Source organism: Acomys russatus, chromosome X (genome assembly GCF_903995435.1).
Source record: "Acomys russatus chromosome X, mAcoRus1.1, whole genome shotgun sequence".
NCBI lineage: Eukaryota > Metazoa > Chordata > Mammalia > Rodentia > Muridae > Acomys > Acomys russatus.
In genome coordinates this window covers 31,779,899-31,792,371 of record NC_067169.1, presented here as the reverse complement: position 1 = coordinate 31,792,371, position 12,473 = coordinate 31,779,899, and the positions used below count along the sequence as shown (strand labels likewise).

Here is a 12,473-nt window from a genome sequence, read left to right as displayed (position 1 = left end):
TCTGAAGAATGTTAGACATTAGTTTTTTCTATAACCTGCTCTTTCCTGGATACTCCAGACTCTCAGAACTCTTTTTCCAAAGGAAATCCAGAATATCTGTTTTGTTTTACCCTGACGTAAGTTCATTTAGGCCATTGTTAGTTTTTGTTTTTTAAAGATGGGTTATTCAGGTTGGGGAGATGGCTCAGTGGGTACCAGACATCCTGATTTGATCCTTGACACCTACGTTAAAAACTAGGTATGACTGCACATGCCTGTAACCTTAACAATGTGTGTGAGGGGGTGGGAGACATGAGGATTGCTGGAGGTTGACTGAGAGGCTCTGTATCAAGGGACTGAGATAGAGATTGACAATGCAGGACACCTGACTTATGCCTCTGGCCTCTGCACTGGGGTATGCACCATCACCTCACAACTGCATATATATCAGGTACACACACAAATAAAAAGGGGCAGGTGTTGTGTGTTAGTTACTTTTCCATTGCTATGATAAAACGAGGCAGTTTATAGAAGGAAGGGGTTTTGGGGAGGCTTACAGTTCCAGAGGCATAGGAAGGAGTCCATGACCATCATGGTGGGGAGCATGGCAGCAAGCAGGCAGGCAGGCATGGCACTCGGAGCAGCAGCTGAGAGCTTATATCTTGATCTGCGAGCAGGAAGCATAGAGAGCCAATTCAAAATAGCAAGAGTCTTTTGAAACCTCAGAGCCTGCCTGCAGCAACACTCCTTCCAGCAAGGTCCACCTTCTAGTCATTCCTCAAGCAGCCTCCAACTGGAGACCAAATATTTAAACATAGGAGCCTCTGGGGGCCGTTCTCAAGCAAACCATCCCAGGGTATTTTCATACAAGGTGTTTTATGTAGCTATGGCTGACCTTAAAGTTGCTATAGAGCCAAAGATGACCTTGAACTCGCTTGGTTAAAGCTCCTGATGTGCTTTTCGTTGTGCAAAAAAGTTGTTCTCTTCTCTCTCTCTCTCTCTCTCTCTCTCTCTCTCTCTCTCTCTCTCTCTCTCCTGCTCCCTCCCTCCCTCTCTCCCTCCTCCCCCCTCTTATAGTCTTTATTAGTTTTAATTTTTGTAAAGTTAAAGGTATGTGTGTTTAATAAAGACAAAATAACCAGAGTGCCCTTTTTTTGTTTTACCTGCATATGTCTGTGTACCACATGGGTGCCTGGTGGTCTCTGAAGTCAGAAGAAGGCATCTAATTCTCTAGAACTGGAGTTGTAGGGAGTTACTAGCTGCCACGTGGGTGCTGGAAACCAAAATTGGCTCTTCTGCAAGAGTAACAAGTACTCTTAACTGTGGTGCCATCTCTTCAGCCTCAAGTGCTCTGTTCTATACAGTGCAAGTTATATCTGGTCTGTCAGTGTATAGTATATATGTAAAATGGGTAGTGAAAATCTTTTTACATTTCTACTTTTTTTTTTGCTTGTTTGTTTGGTTTTGGCTTTTTTCAGACAGGGTTTCTCTGTGTAGCCATGGCTGTTCTGGAACTTGCTCTGTAGATCAGGCTAGCCTTGAACTGCTTGACCCTTTCTCCCAAGTGCTGGCATTAAAGAGATGCACCACCATCACCTGGCCATTTATACTGTCTTAATCTATCCTCTCAAGCTTTTGTTTATGTATATAGTGTATGTTGAACATGTTTTTTTCTCATATCCTCATCCTCAAGTGAGCCTTACATTTTTTTATGTAGCTGACACTTGCTTTGAACTCCTGATCCTCCTGCCTACACCTCCCATGCACTAGGATTACAGGTATGCACCCCACTTCACAACATCATGTCTCTTTATGCCCTAGCCATATGGAACTCTCTGAAGTTCTTTGAGCACTCAGCTATTTCCTGCTTATCCCTTTCATCCTGGCATGCTGCTGCATTGATGGCTTCTCCCTTTGTGTCTCCTGGATCATATGTATATGTCTGTAACAGCATCTGCAATGTTATTGCTGTCTGTTTACAGGAGGGAGTTTGTGGGTTGCAGTGAATGTGGAGATAGGTTCAAAAGCATCTGTATAGCAACAGGCCTGCAGTAACCCAGGCCTTTGTCTTCTGCTCATCTTTTTTTTTTTCAGATTTATTTTTACTTTATGTGCCTGGGCATTTTGCCTGTATGTGTGTCTCTTCACCACATGCATGCAGCATCCTTAGAGGCCAAAAGAGGGCATTGGCTCTTTTGGAACTGGAGTTATAGACATTTGTGAGTTGCCATGTTGGTGCTGATAACCTGGCTCCTCTGCAATAGTAACAAGTGTGCTTGACTTGGGAGCCACTCCTCTAGCCCGCTTCTGCCTTTCTTGAGCACCTGCTCAGTTTCATTTTGTGTCTCCTTCCCTGCTTTCTGACATGCATCTGCCCACAGCATGGATGCTAGCCCCTGCTGCTGCTTTTACTAGCAGCCCCACCTCCTTAGGTGGTCATGCTCACACTGGCCGACCTCAGGTTACCCTGTGGCCAAGGCCATATTTCTGTTATGAAGTCTCCCCGAGAAGCAGGAGTGTGAAATCCCAGCCCAAGGAGACTTGAGGAAGTCTCAAGAGGTTAGTTGCGGTGTCGTTAGACGTGCTTTGAAAGACTCAAGGTCTTTGAAATAGCTCTGCAGCCCACATAGGTGCCTTGGTTCAAGAACATCTGTGGTAGATGGCATATCTGTGTCCTGGGAGCTTGCTGTTTCCTCATCTGCCCTCCAGTTGTTTCTTGTTCCCTTCTGGACTTTAGGCTGCTCCTTTAGTTTTAACCCTGTCACTTCCTGCTCTTCCAGGAACTATTCTGGGTGCCAAGGGGATTGCAGGGAACAAAACAGGAAGCCTTCCTCTCTTGAGGTCTATGTTCTAAGAGCTCACAGGAAACAGTTGAATACAAAGTGTCACTTGATACCAAACATGCACATGTGCTTCTCCTAATAGGAATTTGCCTTGGGATGCAACTGGCAGTGATTGAATTTGCAAGAAACTGTCTGAACTTGAAAGGTAAGTTCAAGGTTCGCTAAGAACTGTTTATTTAAAAACAAGAATGTGTGGGCAAAATTGGTAAATCACTAAACGTCCTCTTTTCCTTTAGATGCTAATTCTACAGAATTTGAGCCAAATACTCCAGTCCCACTGGTAAGTGGCTTGTTGATCTTTCTGGGTCCAATTATTGTCATTGTGTTTCAGTTCTTGCTTAAATCCCTGAGGGGTAATTATTGTTTTCTCCTGACAGTGAAAGAACTTTAAAAATTATTTACAAACTTGTTATTACCTCTTGTTTTTGCTTCAAACCGCTTTGTTCTCACTAGTCTTTCTTACCAGCTGTGCCTTGAAGAAACACAGCCCAGCCTGATTTGTCTTTGTAACAGCTTTCAAGCTTAATGTTTAGGAAAGGGTTAAATTGACTGTGACAACAATTTATAACAGCTAATATGAATAAATGAGCTGTCCCATCTCTAGACTTGTCCCCAGTCTGCCTATTTTCCATATGGGTGGCCATCTATCTTTCTAATACAAAAGTGACAACCATTGTGCTGCTGTTCCTCATCTGCCAGTTCCTTTCCTCTAACATAGTCATAGGGCTAGAGAGATGGGTCAGTGACTAAGAGTGCTCACTACTTTTCCAGAGGATCCGAGTTTGGTTCCCAGTGCCCACATTAGGCATCTCTTAGCCACCTATATCTGACACTTTCTTCTGGCCTTTGTCAGCATCCATGTATGTGTGCACACAAATTTAAAAAAATGGTTGTGTTTTGTTTCTTGGAGACAGGATCTCATTATGTAGTCCTGGTTGGCTTGGAACTCGATATGTAGACTGTCTGGCCTTGAACTCATAGATCTACCTGCCTCTGTCTCTCAAATGCTGTTATTAAAGGCAGGCACCCACCACACCTGAAAGTCAGGATACTTTGCTGGGCCCTGAAGGCTTTCCCATTTCATCTTATGTTGCTTCATTTAGTTGTCCTATGTCATTCGAATTTCTCCCACACTTAGGCTTTCCGATTTGGACAATCTGAAGTAGTATTTTTCAGTTTTTCTATGAATATTCCCTATACCTTAGCTGTCCCTCTTATGATCTTTCCCCTGGAACCTCAACAATGCCAATGAGGAATTGAAGCAGTTGTTCTAGGAAGGCTTTATTTCTGTGTCCTTGCTTTCTTGCCACACCCATTAACAGAGCTTGCCTTTCAGGCTTGTCATTGGCCTTTTGCTTGTCTGCGTCACCAGTTGCCTGTCTGTGTACATCCAGCTACATTCCTGCTGCTAAACATCCCTGTCTAATACCTGAGGCCTTCATATGGTGGTTATACTCTTCTTGGTTGTTGTTTTTTTTTTTTTTAAGATTTATTTATTTATTATTATGTATACAGTGCTCTGCCTGCACATACACTGCAGGCCAGAAGAGGGCATCAGATTGCATTATAGATGTTATAAGCCACCATGTGGTTGCTGGGAATTGAACTCTGGACCTCTGGAGAAGCAGTCAGTGCCCTTAATCACTGAGCCATCTCTCCATCCCCCTCTTGGTTGGTTTTTAAATTTTACTTATTTGTGTGCGTGCATGCGTTCACAAGTGTTGCTTTTTTTCTGTGTGTCTGGGGAACAAACTCAAGTTATTAGGCTTGTGTGGCAGGCATTTTTAATCCCCTGAGCCACCTCATAGGGCCTTGTTTTATTTTAGATGTGGTCTCGCCATATCTTAGGCTTACTAGAACTCACCATGTAGCTCAGACTGGCCACAAACTCACGGAGATCCTCTAACCATAGCTTCTCAAGTTGGGGCTCACAAGTAGGAGCTGACATTTCTGTGTGGTTTTTTAAGAATCATATTTTATTTTGTTTGTGTGTGCTTGCACATATGCGTAGGTGCTTGTGCCACAGCATGTGTGTGGAAGTCACAGGACAATTTGCAGGAACTGGTTCTTCTACTATGTTGGTCCCAGTGATCAAACTCAGGCTTGGGGCCCGCACATTTACCTGCAGAGTCATCTTGCTGATCCTGATTGTGTTGTTCTTAACATCCTACAGATTTTGGACATTTAAAGTATCTAGTTCAGTGTGCTTTTGCATTTTTACAGATCTGTTTCACTATCATGTCAATCAATGTTAGATTACTTCATTACTTAAAAGACAACTCCGAGGCTTGGGATTTAGCTCAGTTGGTAGAGTGTTTATTGAATATATATAAAACCCTGAGTTCCATCCCCAGCACTGTATAACTTGGACATGGCTGTGAATGTCTGTAATCCCAGCACTCAGGGAAAGGAGAAAGAGGCAGGAAGGTCAGAAATTCAAGGTCATGCTCAGATATATGTATGGTTAGACCAAAGCCAACCTGAATTACATAAGACTCTGTCTCAAGAAATAAAAAGGAAAGCCCATACACTCTATGCCCTTTCTACACAACTGTTGTTCTACTTTCTGTCTCCAGATTTGCCTACTGTAGTCAATTTGTATACATAGAATTCTCTACTAAGTGGCCTTTTGTGATTGGCTTTTTTCATTTGACATAAGATTTTCTCTCTCTCTCTCTCTCTCTCTCTCTCTCTCTCTCTCTCTCTTTCTCTCTCTCTCCCTCCCTCCCTCCCTCCTTCCTTCCCTTCTTTTCTTCCTCCCTCCTTTTTTTGTTTTGTTTTGGGTTTTTGAGACAGGGTTTCTCTGTGTAGCCTTGGCTGTCCTGCACTCACTTTGTAGACCAGGTGGCCTTGATTTCACAGAGACCTGCCTGCCTCTGCCTCCTGAATGCTAGGATTACAGGAGCTCACCACCATACCTAGCAACATGAGCTTTTTAAAAAAAATCCATTGATGGACATCTGGGTTGTTTCTACTTTTTCTCTATTTCGAATAACGTTTTCGTGAACATTCATGAATGAGTTTTTGTATGGACATGTTTTCACTTCACCTAGGAGTGGAATTCCTGGGTCATGTGATGACTATGCTTAGTCTAGTGACGAACCACCGTACTGTTTGCCAAAGGAGCAACATCATTCACAACAACATTCTGCTTTCCCACCAGCAGTTTCTGCACTCTCTGGAGCACTTGTGGTTTGTGTCTGTCTTTACAGCCATCCTAGTGGAAGTGAAGTGGCATCTCTTTTGGGCTTTGATTTGCATGATTGAGGATGTTGAGTATCTTTCATTTGCATAATGGCTACTTCTGTGTCTTCTTTGGAAAAATGTCTATTCACATTCCTGGTCCATTTTACTTGGGTTGTTTGTATTGTTACTGTTCAGTTGTAAGATGATGATGATGATGATTTATTTTTTGTCATATGTGAGGTGCTAGATTAGTCCTGTCATTAATTATGACACTAAAATTTCCTCCATATATTACCAAATATTCCTTGGTGGGAGGGCAGGGGTAGAACTCTCTTCATTAAGAATCATTGCCTTTGCTGGGCTCAGTGGTGCATGCCTACAATCCCAGCACTCAGGGAGGCAGAGGCGGGCAGATCTCTGTGAGTTCAAGACAGCCTGGTCCACAAAGTGAGTCCAGGACAGCTGAGGGTACACAGAGAAACCCTGCCTTGGGAAAAAAAAAAGAATCATTAACTTTGGGTTTGGCCTTCAATAATGATGGCTCAGCAGTTAAGAATGTATACTTTGGGGCTGGAGAGATGACTTAGTGGTGAAGAGCACTGTCTGCTCTTCCAGAGGGCCTGAGTTCAATTCCCAGCAACCACATGGTGGTTCACAACCATCGATAGTGTGATCCGATGCCCTCTTCTGGCATGTAGGCATACATGCAAATAGAGCACTCATATACATAAAACAAGTAAACAAATCCTTTTTTAAAAAATGGAAGAATGTATACTTCAGGCTGAGCATGGTGCCACACCCCTTTAATCCCAACACTTGGGAAGCAGAGGCAGGTGGAGCTCTATGAGTTAAGGCTAGCCTGGTCTACATAGTGAGTTACAGAACCCTATTTCAAAAAAAATGTGTACTGCTCTTGCCGAGGACCCAAATTTGGATCTCAGCACCCACATTAGGCAGCTCACAGCCACCTGTAACTCCAGCTCTAGACTATCCAGTGCCTCTGACCTGTGTTCATGTACATACCTACACACGTTCACGTAATTAAAAATAAAATAACCACTGGTGTAGCGAAATCTAGGTCTATACTAGTCACGTTTTCTCATCTCTGTGACTTATTAATACCCTGCTGTAACAGCTTAAGGGAGGAGTGTTGGATGATTTGTTTTTAGAATGGAGACAGGGGTCTCATGTAACCCAGGATGACCTTGGACTTCTGATTCTTTTGCTGTTACCTTCCAAATGCTGGGATTCCAGGTATGTCTCTTCACTTCCGGTTTATGTAGTGTTGGGGATGGAACCTCAGGGCTTTGTGGATGCTAGGGAAAGCGCTCAACCAACTTAGGTACCTCCTGAGCTTGACTGGTTTAATTTGCCTCACAGTTTGAGGAGGTATGGCCCATCCTAGAGAAGACACGGTGGTGGGCCTGCCTCCTGTCTGTTCGGTGGGAGCACGAGGTGGTTTGTCTTATGCTGTAGGTAATGCCAACAAGTGCAAAGCAGGGCTGGCCTGTTACCCCTCATCCCATTCTAAATGGCCAACATCTATCTGCCAACTAAGCTCGTTGTCTAAAAGGTTCCTCAGGTTTCCTAAATAGCACTATATATAGCTGGGCATCAAGTGTGTGAACACATGAACCTCTGGGGGTGCATTTGATACTTGAACCATAACGCTCCTTCATCTTCTCCTCTACCTTCCTTCATAGCAACTATTTGTTCTTTTATTCTTGGTTCATTCCATTTAGAAATGGCATTTTATTTGAGTGCATGTGTGTGTGTGTGTGTGTGTGTGTGTGTGTGTGTGTGTGTATGTCTGGGTGCATGTTCCACAGTGTGTGTGTAGAGACAACTTTTGTGGGATTTGGTTCTCTCCTTCCACCATATAGGTCTTATATAAGCCTTGGGGTAGAGCTCTGATCATTAGCTTGGTAACAAGTATCCTTAACCACTGGGATAGCTTGTCAGCCCCATCTTTCTACTTTTTAAATATAAATAGGGGCTGGAGAGAGAACTCAGCAGTTAAGAGCACCTGTTCTTGTGGAGGACCTGGGTTCAGTTCCCAGCACTTACATGGCGGCTCATAACCACCTATAAGTCCAGTGCCAGGAGATCTGATGCTCTCCTCTGGCCTTTGTGGGCACTACATGCACATGGTACACTTAAATAAATACAGGCAAACCACATACACATAAATGAAAATGAATTTTAAAATTAATTAAAAATATAAACAAATGTATTTGTCCATCTGTAACTTCTCCCCCTTTTGGATACATCATAGCATATTTTTTTAATTTATTTTTTATTAATTTATTCTTGTTACATCTCAATGTTTATCCCATCCCTTGTATCCTCCCATTCCCCCCCCCCCCATTTTCATCATGGCATATTTTTATCTTTTTTTTCTGATTTGCTTTTTTCCACTTGGCATTATATGCTGGAGATCACCCCATGGAAGGATACAGACATATTCATGCCTTTTTATAGCTGTCAATTCAAGCCATAATGAACTGTCACTTCCCAGCCAGATGGTACTTTTAAGCCTTATGCTCAGAAGACTTCATATCAGCAAAGAGTTCCTTAGGAGGCTTTAATAGAAATGTATTTCCTGAGTAATAGCTGCGGTGGCTCTGCCAGGAAAATGATGGGTTTTCTTTTTCAGGAGATACCTTGGGATAAGAAGGGATTTCACCAGTAGGTGCCGCTATTTGACAATTTTTGTTGAGGTTAGCTCTTTGCTGACTGCTCCCAACTCTGTATGTGTGTATACATTAAAGAGAGCTTGATAGAAAAGGGAAGTCTATAGAAAAAGGTATAAAAGGAACCTCATTCGTCTCGTTTTGCTTTACTTCTATTTTATAGATGCAACTACCTTTATTTTGTGCTTTTGTTATTAGTTCAGGGACACATGCATGCTGTTTGTGTGTATTTGTGTGTGTGTGTATGTGTGTGTGTACACCTATCTATGTATGTGGATTGACATATGCTCTTTTGGGGGCAGGCAGTGCAACAAATGGGAACTTAAGACACCATGTATACTACCTAAGTGTCCTACCATTGAGCCACACCCACAGCCCCTTAGCTAGCATGCTAGAGACACTGTTCCTACCTTGTACCGATCACGTATCATTGTATAATGATCTTTTACAGCTTGTCTAGCTATGTGCGCCATGAGCATGACAGGGTTTGTTACATCCATGGTATTGTGTCTATAGTCTTGCATTTAGGTTGTGCTCTTTATTTTCATAACCTTAAATCATTCTATATTTTGACCTCCACGTACAAATATGTTCTGTACGCACACATAAGCACATCTGTGGGATGAATCCATAGAAGGGAAATTGCTAAGTCAGAGGATGTGTGCATTTTACATTTCAATGGCTCCTATACACATAAGTGAGATGAGAACAATAAAACCTAATTGCTATTGAATGTCTTTATGTGCTGAGATCACTTTGCTGGAGAAAAATAGCCTTCAGAGCCAGCAGTTGTGCTGATGGCTGAAAGTCTTATTAAAGAAAAAGACCAAGGGGGATGGAATCACAAGGCAGTCAACACCACAATGCCTGAGGAGTGACATTACTTGGGCAGATAGCAATTACTTAGTGGGCATGGTCATTCTTGTTCTTCTAGCTAAAGAATGTAAACATGTTGGAAAACAAGAGATTTTCCCCCCTGTTTATTTATTTATTTACTTATTTAGTCACTTTACAGCCTGATCCCATCCCCCTTTCTCCTCTTCTCCCAGTCCCACCCTCATGCCCCCTCCTCCCATTTCCCCCTCCCCAAGGGCTATCAACCCACCCTGGAACCTCAGGTTGCAGCAGGACTAAGCGTATCCTCTTCCACTAAGGCCCAGGTTAGTTGATTCTGTAGGTCTTTTTGTGATGTCTTTGACCCCTATGGCTCTCTCTGTCTTTCCTCCCACTCTTAACAGGACATTCCTTTAGGATATGTCTGCTGCTAAAATCTGTTTCATTTCATTGGTTGTCATAACCCCTTTGGCATGCAAGAGAAGTGTTATGGTTGCTTATAAAACCATTGGAGACACTATTATTCAGAACAGGCTCTTAACAGGGGCACATAAAAGGAGAAATAGATTTTTTTCTCTAAGGGCTACAATATATGCTGGGTCCAATTGTATCAGGAAAGAGAGCAAGAATTTGTTATATTATGCCATTTCTCTGGTTCATCCACAAGACCTAATAGAACACTCTGGAGTGTTGCAGAATACTTCTGGATCTGCAGCAACTCTGGATTCTTTTCTGCTTTAAAGTGGTCTCAGCTGCTTTTAGAGGAGGCTTATCAGGAACATAGCTGACTTATATTTTAACTCTGCATCAATCTGAGGGACTAGGTATGAAACAGGAAAAAGAGGCTTTAGGTAGATTAATGTAGTTTTCACTTAAACATTTAAGATGGCTGACTTCCTAATTCTTCTTCTTTTACAAGATAAAACACTTGGTAGTCTTTCATGGGACTCCCATGTCTCCTGGGAGAGGTTGGGGCTTATATAGTGGGACCCAGTCAGCTTTCTTTTCTTTCTCTGGAGTATCCAATCACCCACTATAGCCCCAAACAGCCAATTCTAGGAAAGAAAGGGAACTACCAACACAAAAGTTTCAGCTCTCAATACAAACTCAGATCCTGGATTCCAGACCCCCCTCTCCCGCTTGAGACTCTGCTTTTTCTGTTTTTGAGTTTTTAAGTCAGTGGAGAAAAAGAATTTCATTACTGGAATCATGCCTGTAACCCCAGCACTAAGAAAGCCTAGGCAGGAAGATAGTGAGTTTGAGGCCAGCCTGTGCTGTAGAGTGTGTTCTAGGTTAGCCCCATATAGTGAGACCCTGCCTCAAAACAAAGCCAAACAGAACCAGAATAGCCAGGGAGATGGTTTAGCAGATAAAAGCACTTGTCACCAAGTGTGATAATCTAAGTTTGATTCCCAGAACCCACAAGGTTATTAAAAAACAATGAAAATGTGAATTCACATAAACTATAACACTGTAAATACAGAATGCATGCACTGCCTTTAAAACATACTTGGGCAGCTGGGCGTGGTGATGCATGCTTTTAATCCCAGCACTTGGGAGGCAGAGGCAGGCGGATCTTCCTGAGTTCAAGGCCAGCCTGGTCTACAAAGTGAGTCCAGGATAGCTAGGGCTACACAGAGAAACCCTGTCTTGAAAAACAAAGCAAAACAAACAAACAAACAAAAATTTAGGCACTCAGATGGTGGTATTGGTAAGAGAAAGTCGGGAAGGTGCTGGAGAGATGGCTCAGAAGTTGAGTGCTTCCTGTTCTTCTAGAGGACCCATATTTTGTTTTCCGTACCCACATCAGGCATCTCACAACTTCTTGTAACTCCAGCTCTAGGAGATCCAGCTCCCTCTTCTCTCTTAATTGGGCACCTGCACAAAGCATAGACACAGTCACACAGACATACACATTTTAAAAAATTTAAAGAAAAATGGGATATTTGAAGTCTTTTTCCTTTAAATTATTTTATTATTTTATGTGTATTAGTGTCTTGCTTGTGTGTATGTCTGTGCACATATATGCTTGGTGGCCTGGGAGGCTAGAAGTGGGTATTAGATTACCTGAAACTGGAGTTACAGATAATTGTGAGCAGTCATATGGGTGCTGGGAACTGAACCTGGGCTCTCTTCAAGAGCAGCAACTGCTCTTACATGCTGAACTACATGTCCAGCCCCAGAGTAGAACTCTACTACTGAACCACTCATGAGATGGCAAGAAATATTTTAACAGGATGCAAATGGACATTGAGATGGTAGTATTTGATAATATTCTGATTTGAGTTCTTCATCATAGTTATGCCTTCATTTATGCCTTTCTGAGCCAGGGAGTTTCAGAGTTAAATTAATTTGATATTTGATTTGTGAAATAGTCACAATTCAAAGCTGATTACTGTGAAGGGTAATTTATGTTATGCATTAAACATAATGAATGAATTATATTTTTTCTGCCTTTAGCTGAAGCCGTGTTTGAAGTATTTCTTTTGACTTATTTTTCAATAACTTTATATGGTATGCAAATTAAGAGATAAAAATAAAAGCAAAACCAAAAACTCCAACCAGCCAAACAACAACAAATTTCCCAAAAGACCACATCCCTGTAATCCTAGCCCTTGGGAAGTGGAGACCAGAGGACCACAAGTTTGGGGCCAGCTTGAGCTGTGTGAGACTCTGTCTCAGACAAACACCCAGCCAATCCACTCCAAAGTAGCCTTTTGGGAGGCTTCATTACAGGGTGTTTGATTTGCTTTGAGAACATGTACCTCCCCTGCCACAACAGAGTCAGTTTCATAATCTCACCTTCCTCATGATGGACTGGGAGCCAAAAAAAAACCCTTCTTCCTTAAGTTGCTTTTGCCTGGTATGTTGTCACAACGACAAGAAAAGTAACTAATACACTAATCTCCCGAATCCCCAGATTGCTTGCAAGTAGAGT

The 12,473-nt window shown here is 42.4% G+C and overlaps 1 protein-coding gene across 1 annotated transcript in view; it reads left to right on the top strand.

The window, feature by feature from the left end:
• Positions 1-12,473, top strand: part of Ctps2 (CTP synthase 2) — a 126,218-nt gene that overhangs the window by 34,728 nt on the left and 79,017 nt on the right. Inside the window, exons 12-13 of the mRNA XM_051142354.1 lie at positions 2,905-2,967; positions 3,059-3,102. Coding sequence (XP_050998311.1) covers positions 2,905-2,967; positions 3,059-3,102 — 107 coding nt within the window. The remainder of the gene's footprint in view (positions 1-2,904; positions 2,968-3,058; positions 3,103-12,473) is intronic.